The sequence below is a fragment of the Lepidochelys kempii genome, chromosome 2 (genome assembly GCF_965140285.1).
Source record: "Lepidochelys kempii isolate rLepKem1 chromosome 2, rLepKem1.hap1, whole genome shotgun sequence".
NCBI classification, from domain to species: domain Eukaryota; kingdom Metazoa; phylum Chordata; order Testudines; family Cheloniidae; genus Lepidochelys; species Lepidochelys kempii.
In genome coordinates this window covers 93,958,743-93,978,354 of record NC_136381.1, presented here as the reverse complement: position 1 = coordinate 93,978,354, position 19,612 = coordinate 93,958,743, and the positions used below count along the sequence as shown (strand labels likewise).

The 19,612-nt window shown below is 39.5% G+C and overlaps 1 protein-coding gene across 1 annotated transcript in view; it reads right to left on the bottom strand.

The window, feature by feature from the left end:
- The window catches only part of CDH7 (cadherin 7), a 107,951-nt gene extending 90,482 nt beyond the window's left edge, over positions 1–17,469 (bottom strand). The window contains exons 1-2 of the mRNA XM_073331690.2: positions 16,909–17,469; positions 8,005–8,383 (exon numbers count right to left, since the gene is read on the bottom strand). Of these exons, the coding sequence (XP_073187791.1) occupies positions 8,005–8,214 (210 nt within the window). The 5' untranslated portion in view covers positions 8,215–8,383; positions 16,909–17,469. The remainder of the gene's footprint in view (positions 1–8,004; positions 8,384–16,908) is intronic.
- Between the last annotated feature and the right edge of the window lie 2,143 nt (positions 17,470–19,612).

Genomic DNA, 19,612 nt, shown 5'->3' with positions numbered 1-19,612 from the left:
TTTCCTAACCTAAAATTAATTATCCTAAATAATGATTGTACAAAATAATATTAAACAAGTGAGGTATTCTTTTTGTTTGTTTTAAACTGGAAGAAAATAAACTTTGGTAAGTAAGATAGATGTTTTCTATATAACCAAGAATTATAAAGGGAAATGTATTGAATTTGACTAACAAAAGTGCAATTGCTATGCAAATATGTACTGCAAGCCATTAATATTATATTTAGGATATAAGACTGATGGTTATTCTGCACCTTTTTGCATCTGAAAAAAAATAGCTACCCTAAAATAAAAATCCATACATAATCATTCTCCTATCAATGTTTTGGGGGCAAAATAAACTATGTATTTTATGCTATTATAACCTGCTAGCCCTTTCATAGTGTATAGCTTAGCAGCAAAATATTTATGCACTATATTTTTTGTCCAAAGCAAAACGTACAGCAAAAACACTGATGCTAATTTCAATTAACTGTATGATTCCTTTCTTCCTCATATGAATGTACTGAAAAATATCTCCAATATTATAAAGAGCATATAACAAAATAATAGTTGCTCTTTGAAGTTGAAAGAATTAGAAATAGAAAATTTCCAGCTATGGTAGTTAATTGAACTATAAAATTATAAAAGTTAATACTACCCACCAAATAGAACATGAACATAAAGAATATGTAAGCAATTAGGGCCATGGCTTACGTCTACTAAAATCAATGGGAGTTAGGCCATTGACTTCAGTGAGAGCAAAAGAGAGGCTTTTTCCCCTTTATTAAGAAGTTGTTTAGGCGTTGGGTTTTTTGTTTTTGTTTTCCCATTTCAGACAGCACAGATGAATGAGACAAAAGTAAATTTATCTTCTGATGTTCCATTTCATTTAATACAAAGCAAACAGCAAAATAGATAATCTGGGTTAGGACATAAATATTTAAATGTAAAGAAATGTAGACTTTCACCAGTACTGACAAATATAAATCAGCTATAGTGTTCCTGAAATACAGTGCATATGGAATTGTGGAACTGATACAATATAACCACTTTTGAAGAACTTAGTTATTACTGTGTGCCCAGCTAGGAGTAGGTTATATGCACACATGGGTTGGGGAAAAGTAAGATACAGTGAGGAATCTAGCTTTACATTCCATTTTTGATATTCTATGCATATAAAAGGTTATAAAATATTTTATTGGAACACAGAACATCCTGTTCCCCAATTCCCCATTCAGATGTAGTTGGCAATGGAAAATACAGGGAACTGATTGTTGCTCACTGATCCTCATCCCTCCACCCCCATTGGAAGCTAGAGCACCAGGAGACCTTCTTTAACTTCCACCATTGGCGGAAGCTGGAAATCGTGTGATGGCCACCACTGTGGCTGACATACTCAGGACTTAATCAGAGATGTCGAGAGCTAAAAGCATTAGCTTGTATAGCTTCCACTAAAGAGTCAATCCTCTCTAATTGGAGCTTAATGGTCACATTTTCTCTGTAGATCAGACACAAAGGAGGATCTGTAATACGCACTCATTAATGGGGAAGTGTGAGTTAATCAGAAATAACAGAACTCAGCTCCACCTGCCCCAACATGCACCCCTCCTACACTCTGTGCACCCTCTCCTCTCAAGTATGTTGTCAGTGTAGAGGAGATGTACACTTACACAGAGGAAATTCTGCAACACAAATCTCCGTTATGTTTAAGTTCACTTGACTGTGCACTCAAAGCAAACTTTGAGCCTTTAATCTTTAGAAACTAGAACATACAGGATCTCCAAGTGTCCTTAAACAAGTCATAAATGTTCTGTTTAACAAAGAGGAAAAGTTCATACAGAAAAAAGACCCATATGCACTCACACATACACTCAGGAATATGATTTTTATGTATTGGATCTTTCCATTAGAAACATTTTCTCAAGTCTCTAGAATTATGGAAGAAACAAAGGGTTGTGACAAGAAGGCAAGGTTGTTATTTAACAGCTGGAGAAACAGAGCGTACATGAGACGGCACAAGCACTATGATGCAAGCAATCGCCTATAGAACAGCAGTAGGTCTAGCATCACTTTATTGTTGTGAGAGATGAAAAACAATTAATACCTGGAATGAAAGCCTGATGGGTCTGCAGATAGACATTTGTGTCAAATGCTTCAGGAAGGTTTGGCAAAAGATGTCAAAGTAAAGAGAAAGATTGACCGGAAGAGATGCACTATGCTAGCAGATTGTAAAAGAATCAGACTTGCTAGGCATGTTTCTGATATCACCTCACAAGGGGCATGAGCCAAAGCCCATTAAAGTCAATAGAAGGACTCCCATTGCCTTCACCGGACTTTGGATAAGACCTATGGACAGCTAGCTAGGCACTGGCATGGAGGATAAGGGGTCCAAACATACATCCTGACCTGTCGTTGACCACAAATGAGACAGATCTTAAAGGTGGGACAAACAGTTATCAGTGCATGAAGTTTAAAATAATGTAGGATTTATTTTTTTTAGGCTCAACAACATTACCAATAACCTCCATTTAATGGTTCTGCATTTCACATGTCAGTAATTTGCAACAATAAAAGTATATGACAGAGGTAAAACCGTACAATTAGTGATGGTCAAAAGCGATAGGTACAGAACTAAAGAACAATTTCAGAAGATGAAAAGGAGGGGAAATGCTAGTGCAAAACAGAAGGAAAGGAAAACAAATAAACTAAAATAATATAAGCTGAAGCAGCATGAGCTTGACTGTCCTCAAAATTGTAAATCTGCTCATGTCCTCATATAGAAAAGGCATTTTCTGATAACTAGCCAAGCATGCGTGAGACCTGCAACTACAGTAGGTCACTGCAAAAATAGCTTTTACGTTTCTATATAGTTAGAGAAGCACTTAAAACGTAGCTTAAAATAACTTCCCAAAGAAACATCAAGCATAATGCTATAGGTGAAGGCCACTGGCCAATCAAAATGCAGAACAGCTACTAAAAGAAAAGGAGTACTTGTGGCACCTTAGAGACTAACCAATTTATCTGAGCATGAGCTTTCGTGAGCTACAGCTCACTTCATAGTGAGCTGTAGCTCACGAAAGCTCATGCTCAGATAAATTGGTTAGTCTCTAAGGTGCCACAAGTACTCCTTTTCTTCTTGCAAATACAGACTAACACGGCTGTTACTCTGAAACCAGCTACTAAAAGATTATCTAAATAGCATGACTGTGACATTGAAGAAAAGGCTCAGGTGAAGGCAACTTAACTTACTGGTGATGTCACCACTTCCATAAAACTTTCCCTTCCACAATACGTCACTTTAAATGTCAGTGTTCTATCTTATGCTAAAGGATCAAAAAAGTGACACTGTCCAGTTCCTAGTTCAGTAGGTATCCCCTGTTAGTTCTTTCATAGAATCATAGAATATCAGGGTTGGAAGGGACCTCAGGAGGTCATCTAGTCTAAACCCCTGCTCAAAGCAGGACCAATCCCCAACTAAATCAATCACACAAATTTCAATCATGCTATCTTTTCTAATAAATAAGTTAGGTCAAAATTGTCCTTGGCCCTTGTGTGGGTGCAAGAGTGAGAGTGTAAGGAATCTTCTTCCCAATAAGTCCCCTCCAGAAAGAGCAATCACATTCCCTATGCTTAGGGGACTGCAAAGACTACTTCCGCCTCTTGTACCTTGGGAGCACAACCCACCCTAAGGTAGTGGGGAGGAAATAGAGCCATGGCCCATGCCACGACTCACCATACAAGCCCATAAACCTGGCCAGGAACACAGAGGGGAGCTTTCAGCCCTTTGTATGCCCTACAGTACAATGGGTAGCGTGGCTGTCCGCAGCCCATAAGAAAAGACATGCTGAGATGTGTAAGTAGAGTTTAGATTCATTTTATTTCCCATTTGTTCCAAATAGCGGCAGCACTTGCAGTGCAATATCATTGACAAGAATGGTGGTGTCCCTTTTGACTTAAGGATCAACTCTTATCACTTTGTATTATATGGAGCAATAAAGAGCTTATCCCCTACATTTCACCTCTCGTATGCAGGAGTGCTCAGCTCGATTTGCTAAATAATTTCTTATTCAGTTAGATTTGCTAAATAATTAACTGCTGCATGCCCTGAATTGTACCTGAGGTATGCTGTGCTGATGGATGGAAAGAAATTGTGCCGTATATGGCTAAGCACCTTATCCTGCTAGGTATTAAGCACATCCCAGGAGGCACTGAACATAATGCAGGATTGAGCCATTGTGATGGGAAACACGTATGCACCAGGGGGCAGAATTAAAAATAACCTATAGGCTGCCACTGGAGCAAAGTCAGGTATTGCTAAGACCTAATTTGCTGATGAAGTCCAGCTGGGGGAGAGGGTAGGCCAGGTTTATAAAGACAGGAAGCTGGCAACAGAAAGGGGCTGCATGGAGGTAGTCTGCCATCACTCCCTGGGAGAAGGGAGGTGTTGGGGCTAGAGTGCCAGGTAGCCTGCAGTTAATCCCTGGAAGGAGGGAAAACCCAGAGAGGCGAGGGAGCCAGAAAACAGAACTGAGAAGTAGAAAGATGAAGGACGGAGTCCAGGGGAAGAGCAACATGATCTGGGAGTGAACAGGCCACCATTGCTAGCGATAGGGTCCCTGGACTGGAGCCTGAAGTACCGAGTTGGCCTAGGTTCCCCTACCAGCCACTGGGGAGGTGGCACCGTCAGAGAAGTGAATGAGAAGACTGCCTAAGGCCACTAGTATGTAAAGTCTTTGATACCCCAGAAGGGGAAGACCATAATGACCTGGCCGGAGTGTCAAGCCATGAAGACAGAGTCACAAGGAGTGTGAGAAAAACAACAGGGTGTGCAGCGACCAGCAGAAGGGGGTGTCAGACCTGAATGGAGCTAATCCACAGATGCAGCCACAAGGAGGTGCCCCAGTGGTGAGTAGAGTTTCCCTGTGACAGACCTAAACTATTAAAATTCTAACCTTGGAGAGAAAAGAATGTATATAAACAGGCTAATAGTCTCATTCTCTGTTGTCTTCTAACAGTTTTAAACTGATGTACCTCCCCCAATAATAGTGAAGCTACACCTGGTTTACACCAATGTGAGAGAAGAAGCAGGCCCTGTTTCATATAAAAGTATATTGATCTATTATGGCAGGGAAAATTGTTTAAGGATACAAAAATGCAATATTACAAAACACTCCATATATTCACCTAAAGTCTAGAAAAACTGTATGATATTATATCATTTGAAAAAATATGGGTGAAATCCTGTTTCTATTGAACTCAATGGGACTTTGACCATTAACTTCACTGGGGCTATGACTTTACCCTCTGTCATCATGTGTCAGATGTGTCAAAATGCATACAAAGAAGAGGACAAAATTAATGTGAAGCATGCATTTAACGTGGACACTTTATGACTTTGCATGATTTCCCATGCAATTCTAACATCCTCCTAACACTGCTTTTTAAACTGAAATGCCTAGGTCTTCTGAAATAAAATGATAGGAAAACACATACAGTAATGTGGATCTATTTGTATAAACGTTATTGAAACACTTTATCCCCCACAGTTTCTGAGGGCTGCAGGAAGGTGTCTTGTCCTGTGCAGTTAGACCTGGACTGGCACCTTGCAATGCATTTTGAACAAGGAGCTATGCACAACTGAGCTTGCCCAAGAGCAGAGCAGATTGGCATGTAACTTGAGTTTGGTCCTGTTTCCCCCTTGCTCCATAAGGGAAGTAAACTATCCCAACACAGCTTATTTCCCCCCTCCTCGAAAACTGGGGTGCAAGGCTCACCCAATCACCACTCCCACCTGTCCACTCACCAACCATTTGCATGCAGGTGGAAGCAGCAGCTCACCCATGCCTGCTCACTCTTGTGTTACAGTAGCCCATACAGAGAAGTAACTCCTTGCTTTCCTTCATTCCCCTCCATGGAAGCATAGCTAACGTCACAATCTGACCCATAGGAAGTCCACACTACAGATCGCCTCTCCTGTGAACATTATGATCTGTGCATCTTACCTTACAATATGCACAGAAAAGGGTATTTTTCAGTAAAGCATTGTCTCTTTCCCACATGCAAATGTATGCCTATATTTTCTGCATCTGCAAAATGATTTTCTGGTGCAAATATGAGTTCTGGTACCAGCAAATCATTTTGTGGATGAAAAAGAAAAATAGGCAGCATACAAATTGTACCTAGAAACAGAGAGCTCATACTGTAGTCCGACTTCTGAAAATGTTCCCCTAAATGAGGCAAGAGTGCCTTTGGAGTGCCTCTGCCTCATTCACTATGCACCTTCAATAAATACCTCACTGTACCACTAAATTAGCCATGCACGCGTAGTGTGGACTTCTTTACCTGTGCACAGTACTGCTATAATGAGACCTCCATGCAAAATGTATTAAACATGTGCAAAATGTTAATTGCAATGGATCAAATCAAAACCAACTTTCTCTAAAATATCCATAGATATTTCTCAGCTAGGACTATTTCCAAGCCAAACTTCAACTTTCTACCACCAGCCAAAAGTGGCTGAATATTTAAACAGACCTACACCTTCAGATAGAGATCAAGCTGGAACAATTTTAACCTCAAAGGCTGAAACCCATAAATGACTGAAAATAGGATATCAGAATGGAAACTCTTACATAACCTTAAATATAGCAGGCCTTTTCATAACTCCTATAATAAGAAATAACTGGAATCTGATCATCTCATCATCTCTGATCCTAGTAGGTCTTTATGGGCTCAATTGTGTAAGGTGCTCAGCACTCTGACCCCTGCCCAGCACAGCACATGTGCATAACTTTAAGCATATGAACCGTCCCTCTTTTGATCTTTTTGGCGCTACTCATGTGGTTAAAGCACCTGGTAGGATCAAGGTGTTCTCAACTTTGCAAACACTTACAGCATAAGTAATTTGACATCACTGGGACGGATCACATAAATAATTTTTTTTTCACATGCCCAAGTGTTTGCATCAGTAGGCTTCAAATTATTTTATTTGGACCCTGGATCTTCTTATCAACTTCTTGTAAACTTTTATAATTTTGCCAGAAATAATTATATTGTATTTTATGTTTGCTTTAATTTAGCCAAGAAACTAACTACTTTTATTAATTTGTAGATATTTCTTAATAAGAAACTAGATGGTAAAATAGGAGAAAAATGTTTCTTTCATTTAATAAACAGTTACCAGAGATATTAAATAAAACCTAAGCATTTCTCATTTGGAAAGGTACTGATGGAGCTATATTACATGCCACTACAAAACATTGACTAAGCTTAGGCCCCGCTTCACAGCTACACTCAGTATGCACTCCGTGTAGCTAAAGGGGATACAAAAGAACCATTTGGGACTCCCTGATGCTGGAGGTTGTTTTATACTGGCCCAGTGCCCCCTTTAGTGTAGCCCAGCATTTGGGTTGAGCTAAAGATTAGTGGCCAGCTATGCCCAAAAGTACCAGTATGACTGTCAAAGAAGGCCAGAGCACAGCAGCATTCCAGACACTCCCTCATTCTCCTAGCCACCACCTACAACCTGCCATTCTGCCCTTTCACCATTGTCTTCAGTGATGTAGACCCTGATCTTAAGACTGTAAGCAATATAGGGCAGAAACTCTGTTCTTTGTTTGCCTTTTTTCTTATTTCTTGTAAACGACTACGTATAGTTATGTTGCTATATAGCTATGTAACAAATCAATGTCCTATTGAATGTAATGAGCATCTATTAACTTTATTTGAATAATTAGAAATCATATTTGTGATAACAATGGTAAAATACTTAGGTTATCCTAATTCTTTTTTTTAATAGCTACCATATATGGCTCTGGGGAAAAAAAACTCTGAATGAGGAATCAAAGATACAGTGTATTGTTACTGTTTTTATGTAATTCCAACAATCTTTTTATTAAAAAAAATGTATTCCATTTGGCCTACTCCTACCAAGTCAACAGAATGACAATTCAGAGTCATACTGTAAAAATGCATCAAGAAAACAAGCATGTTCACTTTCCAAATGCTGATCAAATCCCCTACCTTTCCTACATAGAGAGGGTCTGTACCCATGTATTCCTCCAGCACAAAGAATTGATTCCACACCCAGCTGCGCTTGGTTCTCGGCCTCCCTGATTGAAAGTACGGCTTTGATCTGGACCTTGAGAGTTCAGCTTGATTCATCCCAGAAAGACACAGGAAAAGAGCTATTATCTGCAAAAAATGGCAGAACTCCACTTTGCCCAACTTCATCTTTTTTTCCCCTGTGTAAGAAAAAACCTTGATAAGAGGGTGGGCGCAATTCCAGTTGGCTCAGTAGCTCTAGCCTCCGGACTCCAGAGATAATAATTCGTGGAATGTTCGATTGGAAGAGGTCACCACTGCTGAATAGCCTTCACCAGAGAAATGGTATAATAGGTACCTATCAGAGGAAAAGACAAGAACTGTTGTCAGGAAGTTAAAAAACATACATTTGCTTTCAGCTTTCACTTGCTGCATCTTATACTTTACTAAAACTTTTCTCTTCATCATTAGTAGTATTAACAGACTTTAGCTTATACAATAATGCTTTGAAATTTTATATTGTCTTACTTTGATTATATTAATTTTGCTGGTTGATCTGTATTTTAATAATAAAATCATACACAATTTTATAATTTTCTGATGAACGTTCTCTTGATTTATGCAGTTTTCCTAACACAGTCTTTTCTCTTCTCTCCCCCCCCCTTCTAATTATTTTACATTTACTAGCTTTGATTTTTTTCTCCTCTCTGTTAGAGCTAATTTTACTTGTTATTATTAGCACATAAGAACAAAACATCTAACAGCAGTGATTCATACCAATGGATAGGACATATGTTGACTTAAAGTGATAGAAGGTAGTATAAGGTGACTCAGAACAACTTGATTGATTCTGGGTCACAGTACACCAGATGTTTTGATGTGTTCTGATTTGAATCTGATTACCTAAAAAGCCAGGAGTTTCCCCATTCATTTTTTTCCCATTTCAAAACCAAGTGTCAGATATGATATGAAGCATGTTATGCAACTATTTATATTTTCAAAAAGGTCAGAAAATAATTTGATTTCATATGTTCAATGCAAAGTTGGTGTGAGGCTGAATGATTCTTATGTAGTAGCACAAACATTTTCTTATACTATATCTTCTCTGTTTCACTTTCAAAATTCTGGTTATTCAGGAGCTGGCAGACTTTACTAGGAAAGATGACCAACCCCAACAAAATGCCTCAAAATAGCATGGGAAATTTACGAAAACATGGATTTAAATCATTCTGATATACTCCCTGTCCTCTTGCATTTATTAAATATGTTTTGATCTATCAAATATATTTATATAATTATACTGCAAAGTGGTTATTCTCCCAAAACCTTTAACTGAAATAATTAAATAAAAATAGAGTTATTTGAGAGGGCCAAAAGTAGGTCTTACATTGCAGAGATATCATCTGACTGGTTGAACTCTATGTAAGCAATGTTTCCTTCTGCAGTAAGGATTTCTGCTCCTTATCAGGCCAATGTGTCAGGCAGTGAAGATGCATTAGAAATGTGTCAAATATAAGAGGGCAAATGAGGATGAAGTTAAAATGGTTACCAAGTACAGTAATTCATACAGAGTGAAATACTGTAATCTAGAAAGCCTTGTAAGAAAAAAAGAGTTAATCTTTTGCATGGTTTACTTAACTGAGTGGACTACCGATTACACATTAAATGTTTTAGGTAAATTTTTATATTACTAACCATCTTTATTAGAACTGAGTGAAATACAGTTTCTGATAGTTGTGCACAGTATCCAGAGGTTTTGTTTTGTTTCGTTTTTTAGCTGTGCAATTTCTATATATCTCCTAAAGGTAGCTAGAGGGCAAAAAAACCAAAACAAATAAAAAGCCCTTCTGATTACAGTCTGTATTTAATGCCTTTTTATAGTAATCCCTTATGGGTACTGCCTTGCAACAGAAAGGCTCTACTTAGAGACCGGTGGGATAAACCACAAACCCACTAAGCATGTTCACTAAGCAGCAGTAATTTGAAAGCTCCATATGTAAAGAGCTAGCGCCTTGCTACAGGCAATGAAGAAAATAAGCAACTTATTATCTCATGACCCTGATTTCTAAATGCTACGATTCTGAAGCATCTCTGGAACATGGAAGATTCCTTTTGCAGTGGGACTAACATAAAAGTGCCAGTTTCAACTAACTGGTGTATGAATTATTTATTATATGTTTGAATGATTACTTCTGAATAGCCAAAGCTCAACTTTGATGTGAGCCGTACATTAAGACAATAGTCTTATTAAAAAAAAACAACAACAGAAAAAATAATAGCATGAAGAATACCAGGAGAGGATTTGTTCACTGGCTGAATGACATGTTTCTCACTCCACCATTCAGTTCAGTTAAGAGATGGTTCTCCAGGGAAGTGCTGTTCACACCAGAAATTGTAAATGCACCCTCAGAGAACCAACTCAACATCTCTGTTACACCAGGTTAGCTGCAGACATCTGCTATTGATAAACTATCTGTTTATTTGAAAGAGGCAGCATACTAATATCTATCAGAGATAAAAATATGAAATGGATTTTCATTAAAAATGTCAGTAAAACATTTATAGTATGTTACAGTCTCTCTACAGAGCACTCTGAAATGTCTTGCTCTGAACAGACTTTTAAAACCTAGTATTTCTGTAACCTTTATCTTGAACATTTTCTGATCCCCGTTCTTTTACACCTGAAGGAAAGTATGGAAACCACCAAATGGAGTGCCATCCTTGTGGTCCCTAGCCACACACCACAGCATGGAATTGAAAACACACCCAAAATACTAGCTAAAATACAGTCCATATTCTAGAGAACACAATCTAATAAAAAGCAGTATATACAATATTCGTACTTTAGAAAAAATCATTCCTTACCCATTGTCAAATAGTTTTATCACACTGTCTCATTGTTCCAATTACTTTTATTATTACTTTTATTCAGATAAATGGCAACACACTTTTTCCAATGGATATTTTATTCCTCTTACTATTAATATGATATTTTATCTGAACTAATTCTTTAGGGATTTTTTTTTGCCCTTCCAGCATGTTTAGTATTTCAACATGATAATTCCTTTTAAAAAATCAATATCCAGTGCATAATATTCTTTGCTTCCTGGAAGAACAGACAATTATTTATTAAAATGAATTTCATTTTCTCTCTCATTCATATCTCTATGATTGCACAGATATACAATACAGTATATTCATATATATCATCTTATATTCTCTCTCTCACTGTATGTATATAGAATAATATACATATGGGGAATAACTATCTCTTCTGGATCATCTGCAGCATCTATACGGAATATCATCCTTTTGATGGAGCCAAAAGGTAAACTGCAAGCCAAAAGGTAAACTGCATTTTCCTACCTAGGCATAAATGTAGGGTTCTGTGCTTCACTTGAAGCAACCAACATTGAAAGCACTGTATGGAATGCAGCTCTGGCCTCTGATTTAAGTGTCATTTGCGTCATCTGCTGTTGAAGGACTAGGTACCAAGTGAAGGAGAAACTGATTCTCAATTATTGTCTATCTTGTTTTAAAATGTTCTTGTTTTGAATAAGGTTGTTCACACAGCATTCCGGGTGCAAATGATTGAGGGAGACATTATATGCAGATGCAACTGATGTAAGTTAAACATCTAAGTTAAACACAGACATTTAGCTAGTTGATCGGTAAAACATCATGGCATAAAAAAATCACAAGTCTAAAGGAATCTTGCTACTGAGAAGATTTTAACTGCATTTGAACTAAACTTGACAAGTAAAGGAGTTTCAGTGAACACTTTTAAACTGAGAAATGATATGCTTTTATTTTGCCAGCACAATCTGATGGTGTCAGAATGAATATTGTACATTGTTTCAGAAGGGCAATCCTGACTGTAAGAAAAGAGCCAGATCATGGGTCCTTAATGTTATAAACTGGCAAAGCCCATTAATTTCAAAGCAACAAGGCCAATTTTAACCAGCTGAAGATCTGGACCAATATTTTGTTTCAGTTGCTAATGTCTGTACCAGTAATGAAACTTGTTCTTGTTGTTTGTGGTTAAGGGTGAGCCTACTTCTTCCCCTCACCTTTTCTAGATATCCAGGTGTAAGTTCTTCCTTTGCCTGCTTTCTCCAAGCTTCCAGGCCATTCAATAGAAGATCCTCGGTTCCTCCCACCACCTCCTCTGTTTTACAGAGAAAATCTATCTCATTATTTTCATAGGCCTCCACTCACACATTGCTACTACTGTCTCATTGCCAGTTTAGTCCATGAACCATGTTACTCCTCCTATCCCACCTATTCAGCCCCACCCTAACTTCCTTGCCTTTCATACCCCAATACATGTGGTCAAATACTTCTAGGCTGGGAAATGATAGTCTGAAAGTTTTTCTAATCCTACATTTCTTCACACGACAGTGTAATAATCTGTTGTGAAGTCTCCCAGCCAGCTCATGACAATTTTTTAAGAGTGTAACTGAACAATTTTACCGCTTCTAATCCCTTTTCCTTCCCCACATCTGTTATCCTTTCTTTAAATGGCTTTAACTTCTCAATACCATGGCAATACACAGAGGTTAACCCTGATCTTCACTGTCTCCGGAAATATCCCTGAAGTGGGACCAAGACAATAATATCCAGTAAATGATGCCCCAGATGGGTCAATAGTGCAAAGTTATCCCTTAATTTTCTCACTACAGGTCAGTCACTCAATAAAGTAACACCGTCTGTGCTGAGATAATTCTAAAATTGACTATTGCCACTGGAACTTGAACCATGATCCCTTGAACATAGTGGAATCAGCAGGTTAGCCCCTTGACAGCTGAGCTACTACAACTGAAATATTTATGTTTTGGCATTCTATTTTACAATGCCAGTTGGAAATGGTATCATTTTCTGTGCAAAATAAAATTCCCCTTTTAGTGACTGCAGGCTCTAAAGAGTGTCATACATGGCTTTGCTATCAGAGGTGTCTCTTTTACATTAAATAACATCAAATCCATGCTTGTTTAGACAACTACGGGTGAAGATATGAGAACAAATCTAGATAATTATAGTATAGATTGCAACTGCTGGCTTTACCTTTCTTCTCAAAAAAAAGAGCTCCTTTGAGCAAGTGAGGGTCTACAAGTCAAGCCAGCATGATCAAACCCATTAACTCCCTGTGCCAGATGACATTACAACTACAGACCACAACCTCCTGCCGCTAACTGGCCTAAATATTCACATGGGAGCACTGTAAATGGAGTGCACATCCTGTAGTCTGCATCTGGTTATCAAGCAAAAAACTAACACTACTCTAAACATATGGCACTGTTACACAAAACTAGCTCCAGTACCCTCTGACTCAGGTGAAAGGATTTGGCAAGACAACAGAAAAACAACAGGCAGACTTTAATAAATAACAGTCTTTCAAAATGTACACAGAAAGCAACGTGATTGTTATTCAGTCTTCCATGGTATTCTGGAGTTGATTATGTGACATTATATGGCTGAAATGCTATTTTTAAAGTATACTTTTAAAAAGTCTGTCATTTTCTCCATAGGAAAGTTCTTTGTAGCCTCCCTATATTAAATTGTTGTTGAAAAGGATCATGCTAACTTGATCAGTTATGTAGATATCTGAAAATAAATATTTAACAGTATTTTTACAGTTGTGAATATACAGCACAAATAGTAAAATTTCAGCAATGGTCTTAGTTTGATTTTTGCATTCTAAGTTAGTTTGTAGAATTTCATACAATACCTAGGGAAAGAAATTACTTTGTGGTATTTCCCTGTAGAACCACTAAATCCCCAGAGGAGGCACTCCTGTATTACTGCTTATGGTTAAGCGTGGTGTTACAGACAGGGATTGAGGGAATCATCACATATCTTATGCACCCTCCCTCAGCTAGAATTAACTGATCCTTTATTGCCACTTGAAAGTAATACCCATTAGTGACATGAAAGCAGACATAAACAAATTGTATGTGATCATCTAAGACAAATTAGACGGCTAAGAAGTTGGATCCATTGAAAATGGTATCAGAATATCAGGTTTAGAAATAGCCAATGAAATGCAAAATGAAAACTTATTAGCCAACACCGCACTCATGAACTAGCTCCTAAGTAGCAAATTTAGCCCCAAATCACTTCAAGTTGAAAATACCCAACTTACAATTTTCTATGCACAGAGGATGCAATTTGTGTGTTGAGAAGCCTTAAGAAACCCTCAGCAATGTTTGTTTAATAAATAAGGACTTTGGCTCAGAGTAAAGTAACATGGAGTTTTTTTAATATATATTAATGAAGATTTCCTCAAATCTTTACTGCCTGACTGCTAACAAGATTGAACAGAGAGAGATGAACACAACATACACATAAAAAGTTGCAATGTGTTGAGCATATATGTGAAGGATAAACAGAAGCCTACACTGAAGCTGCATCACTTTCTGTTCATAGGACATTACAGTCAATTCAAGGATAAATTGCAGTTATACAGATGCTTTACAATTGCACTTTTATACAGAAGAGTAAAAGCACTTTGCTATTAAATCAATAAAAGTAGACTTAAAAGAGTTGTGAGGCTGTCATCTGATTGTTAACACAGTCCTAATGACCCATAGCAACCCTTAATTACAATAATATCTCACATTATCAGGGCATAATGACCTCTGATTAAAACTGCAAAGCTTAATGGCTTTTTTTTTTTTTTTTGCAGGTAAATGGTCTGCATTACTGATTATTGTTTTTTTTTTCTTCACATTAATTGACATGTTTCCAAAGTATGCAGTATTGTTTAGCCATGTTAGTCCCAGGATATTAGAGATACAAGGTGGGTGATGGAATATCTTTTATTGGACCAACTTCTGTTGATGAGAGAGACAAGATTTCCAGTTTACAGACCTCTTGACCTGAAGAAGAGCTCTGTGTAATCTCAAAAGATTGTCCTTCTCACCAACAGGAAATGGTTCAATCAAAGAAGACTTCCAGTGTACAGTACTAGATCAGACTATTGACTCTGATATTTACCTAACACTATTAGAAGTTTGTGTCTGTTAAGTTCTCAAACCAAGGACAATATATTTTTTTTAATATAAGAAGTTGTCAGAGTCAGCTCTTAACTCTCTTTTTGTTCTCCGCTTTGCCGTGGGCTTTGTTTGTTTGCTTGCTTAAATACTTTTTCATCTTTTTTCACTGCTCCAAAAAACACAAAAGGTTGTCTAGATTAGATCCCCTGGTAGTTGCAAGCTGGAAGGGCTAGAGAGTCTAGACAAGGACTTTCAACAAGAAGTCACATTTGGACCCTAGCTGAATATTTCAAAGGTAATACCAGCACAGTCAAACCATGCTAGTTCTAATGAGGCATGGCCAGATTATTTCTAAACAGCCTAACTACACTGCTGTCATTGTTTAAAACTGTTTTAATGTTGCTGACAGCATGATCTTTCCTAATCAATTTTTACCTGCTGTATCCTTAGAAGCCTTATTCTAGGCAGCAGTTCAAGCAAGTTATAGTTACACAATTTTTCTGCCATTAATGTAATCTGTCAATCCTGATCTTTAAATGACCCTCATCGACTCACCTGGCTCTCATTAATGACCACGCAATAAAATACCTTGCCATGTTAACTTCAAAACATTTTGCAAAGAGAAAAAAAAGTATTAATCATAATAAAGTCTGAGAAAAGTAAAGTGTCTACACTTCATTACCAAGCTGAGGTGCTTCTAGAGATTGGCTTTCAAGACTGTTTAGCTATAGGACTGGGGTTTTGTTTGTTTTCTTATTTTTCCCTTCCCTGAGAATGAATTTATTTTCTACAAGTTTTGTGATTACCCATTTTGATATGAAAAATGGCAGGGCAGTATGTCTTGTCAGAGGGACTATAAAGTATATGCTGCCCTTTCAAGTCTGTGCTTGGACTTGAGAAGTTATCAATCAAGCAGAAGATTTTTCTTTGCAATGGAAACGGATTAAAGTATCAACGTTTCAATTCACAGAATCAGAAAGCCTCAGTAGCATTAATCCTTCCCCCATCCCCACCCCAAAAAAACCTCCCTGTATCACCAGGGAAGTCAACCACAACATAACCCTGACTCACCTGAACTACATCATTTATTGAAAGCACAGGGGCAAGAACTGAGCGGGGGGGGGGGGGGGGGGTCAGTATCAAATACTCAAAGCCATTTTCTCCGTTTATCAACTTGAAGCCAGAGGATCCAGACCATGAAACACTTACCAGCAATGCATGTACTCTACTCCAAGAAAGAAGGACTAGCTTGTATGTGTATGGATGGGGGGGGGGGGTCAGTATCAAATACTCAAGCACCGCAGAGCTAACCTTACCAGCTGAATACTAATTAAAGAAATAAGCCTTTCTCATTTCCACGTTTGCAAACCTGACGCTGGATTTTGGGTGCAACAAAGAGAGCCACTTGAGTTTTGCATCAATTAATGAAAAAAGACTTGCTCCTTCCTAAATGTTGCAGAAGTGTTTAATCGTCTCCCTTTTTCTGCGTGACTTACCTGCAGAAACAGGGCGACTGTCTTGCTATTTTCTTTTTGAAATCGTTATTACACTTCTCGATGATTTCTGCTGTCACATCTGGTGTCTGTATTTCTGATGGCTTGTCCAAACCGCACTGATCTCTCTCTCTCTCTCTCTCTCTCTCTCTCTGAGCTCAGGCTATTTGCATATAGTCTCTTTCGAAATACACAGACCAGAGAACACAGCGAAAAGGAAACTTCTGAAGGCGAACAACGCCAAGCCACCTCCTGACTCTGCAGATCAGCACCATCTGACTTTGGACTGGGAACAGTTTAGCGAGGGAGAAAATCAGAGCCAAAAATCGTCCCTGCAACTCCTCAGGCTCCCCGCCCCCCGAAAACACCCGCACCCAGTCTGAGCCGGCACTTACCTGCCTCCTCTTCCCCTGGATCGGCCGCTGCAGTGAGGCTTTTAATCCAAACGGCTGGGGGTGGCTCGCCGGCGAAGTCCTCGCTGGGCGCTCTCAGACATGTGCCCGGGCGGCTGCTAGCTCCGCTGGGGAGAACTTGCGCGGCCAGCCGAGTCTGTCTGCGCTCCGGGCAGCTCCGGCGCGGGGGGCTCCCCGCCCTCCAATCACAGGGCGCCGAGCGCCAGGCAGCGCCGCGGGGGACTCCTCCCGGAGCGCGGTCTCCCGCCTCGGTGCCCCCTCCAAGCGCCCGCGTTTGACGGAGCGGAGCCCCCTGGTCCGCGGCGCGGAGGCGAGCGCTCCTTCCCCGTGCCAAGCGCGGCTCAGACTGGGCGCGGAGCGGGCGCGGGGGAGACGAGCATGGGGCGGGGGGCGATGCTCGTGTGGATGGGGGATGTCACCGCTCAGCGGCTGGAGCCTGCCGTCACTTCCATCGGAGGCTGTCCAGAGGAGGCTCTGAGACTTTGCCTCCCTCCCGGAGACCCACTGGTGGCTGCTGGAGAGGAATCCAAAGACGAAGCCGTCCTCCCCATCCCCACAACCCCCCGCGCCTCCTCCTTGACAGGAGACACAGATGGAGTCCTCTGGATAAAAAGCAGGAGCAGGGCTTACAGGGGGTGGGGCTGGAGCCAGTCTATCTCAGGGTGAGCTCTTTGCATTTGAACGCACGGAGCTGGAGGAGAGAGCTTAAGATTTATTATTATTATTATTAAGCTTGTCATAGGAGCCGTGGTCAAGTGAGCTCCCGAGGCATGGAAGCAAAGTCAGCAAACTCATCAGAACTTCTGGCTTTAGAGTTTTGCCCTTTCAGTCTCCTCTCAGCCTGGCCCACTTCCACTTCTCTGCGCTCGGAGAAAGCCTCCCCCCTCCTCCCGCGCTCGGCTCACTGGGGTAAAACTTCGCTCCGGTGTGAGCTGCTCCCCGTGTGAAACGGGCACCTGAGCAAAGGGGGACGCCGTGCAGCCAGCTGCTGCTGCTCGGGCGAGGAGCGGCTTAGGAGACCGTAGGGGGACGCTTAATGGTATGAAGAGATTCTCTCCTTCAAGGGTCTCTCCCTTGGATGAGGAGGGCGACAGCCTTGTAACAGGGTGGCGGGGTGTTGGGGCTTTGACAGTCTAATTACACCGCGCTGCCAGCGCCTTGGGATCAAAGAACTTATAAATACAGAGGGAATGTTTGGATCAGACTTCGGCTGTCATTGTGATCACATTAGGATCCTAGAACTGTGGCTGCCTTAGCCTATAAAGTGCAACTGCCCCTCCTACCCACCGCAGGTTTCAAAAACCAGAAGGGCTTATCATAAACCACATGGTGGAAATAGAAGATTGAGTAAATGGCAGTGTTTCAGTGCTGAAGCTGTATGCACTGGAAAGAGAAGGAAGACACATTGTCACGCTCACATGCATATACAATACATACACACACATTCTAAATCTCACAGCTCAGGAGAGAGTTGACAAAAATGTAAGATATTAATCGCTGACTTACTGTATTCGGTTAATCTTTGAAAGCAGAAGTACCACTTTGTTTCATTTCAACATTCTTTAAACATTTTCCTCCTGCAATACAACGGAAAACCATTTAAGTGATATTACCAGGAAATCAGAATGCTTCCTTATATAAATGGCACAGGGTACAAATGATGTAGTAGGTTGATATTTTCCTTAGTTTCAGAATATTTTTAACACCAACTGCTTTTAGAACAGTGAATCATATCAAGGGCAACTGTTTGAAATAGGCCTGGGCCAATGTTGTCTTTTGATTTATAGTCTTTTTTTCTTTAAAGCCTTCTGGAACTTTCAAAGAGCATAAAACCTGCCCTTTTTGAAATTAAATGTTGCTCTCTGATAGATCATATTGTGAAGTGTGGCACTACTTATAACAAAATACCTTGAAAGTAGTGTCATTTGCTTATTTTTACAAATAGAGGTCTATTTTAAATTACTGTATTAAATACTGTAAATCTTTGGATTTGTTTGCAGTTTGCAATAACTAAATTACAAACACAAATGTTTTAATAAATGCAAAATGGAACAGTTGCTGTGGCAGTATGTGTGTCTTGTCTTTTAGCTTCATTTTTAGGCATGTGTTTTCTGAAGTCATCCTTCTAGGAGAGATAGGCAATACAGAATCATAGCATTTGTAGGAACTGAGGGAGAAGTGGTTTAAAGATGTAACTAGAAGCAATCTGCATTCTGTAACCTACATAGCACATGAGTACTCAGTCATATTCTAATAGGATGAATTCAAGCAAGAAAACCTGATACATGACTGTACAGAACTATTCAAAACTTGTCCAAGATTGCAAAAAAAAAGGATATTTTAGTGCATCTTTCATGAATAAGGTAATTAGGGAGGTTGGCACGGATCTAAAAAAACAAGGTTCAAGAACAGAATATTGTTAAGTCACCAAATACAATAAATGCCTGGGCTTTGCGTCCTGTCACTTTTTATGAGATTTAATCAGAATTTTGAATCCTTATATTTTCACACTTAATTTGATAGCCACAACTTCAATGATGAAAATATGTTTTTAAAAGAATCTTTCATTTTTGAACATGGGACAAGGAAGGGAGGCGAAACAGTAGGAGGGAACTAGTATTATAAATTTTAACTGAAAGCAACAAGCTTTGTCCCCTTGAGAATCATAGTGTGGGCTAATTAATTA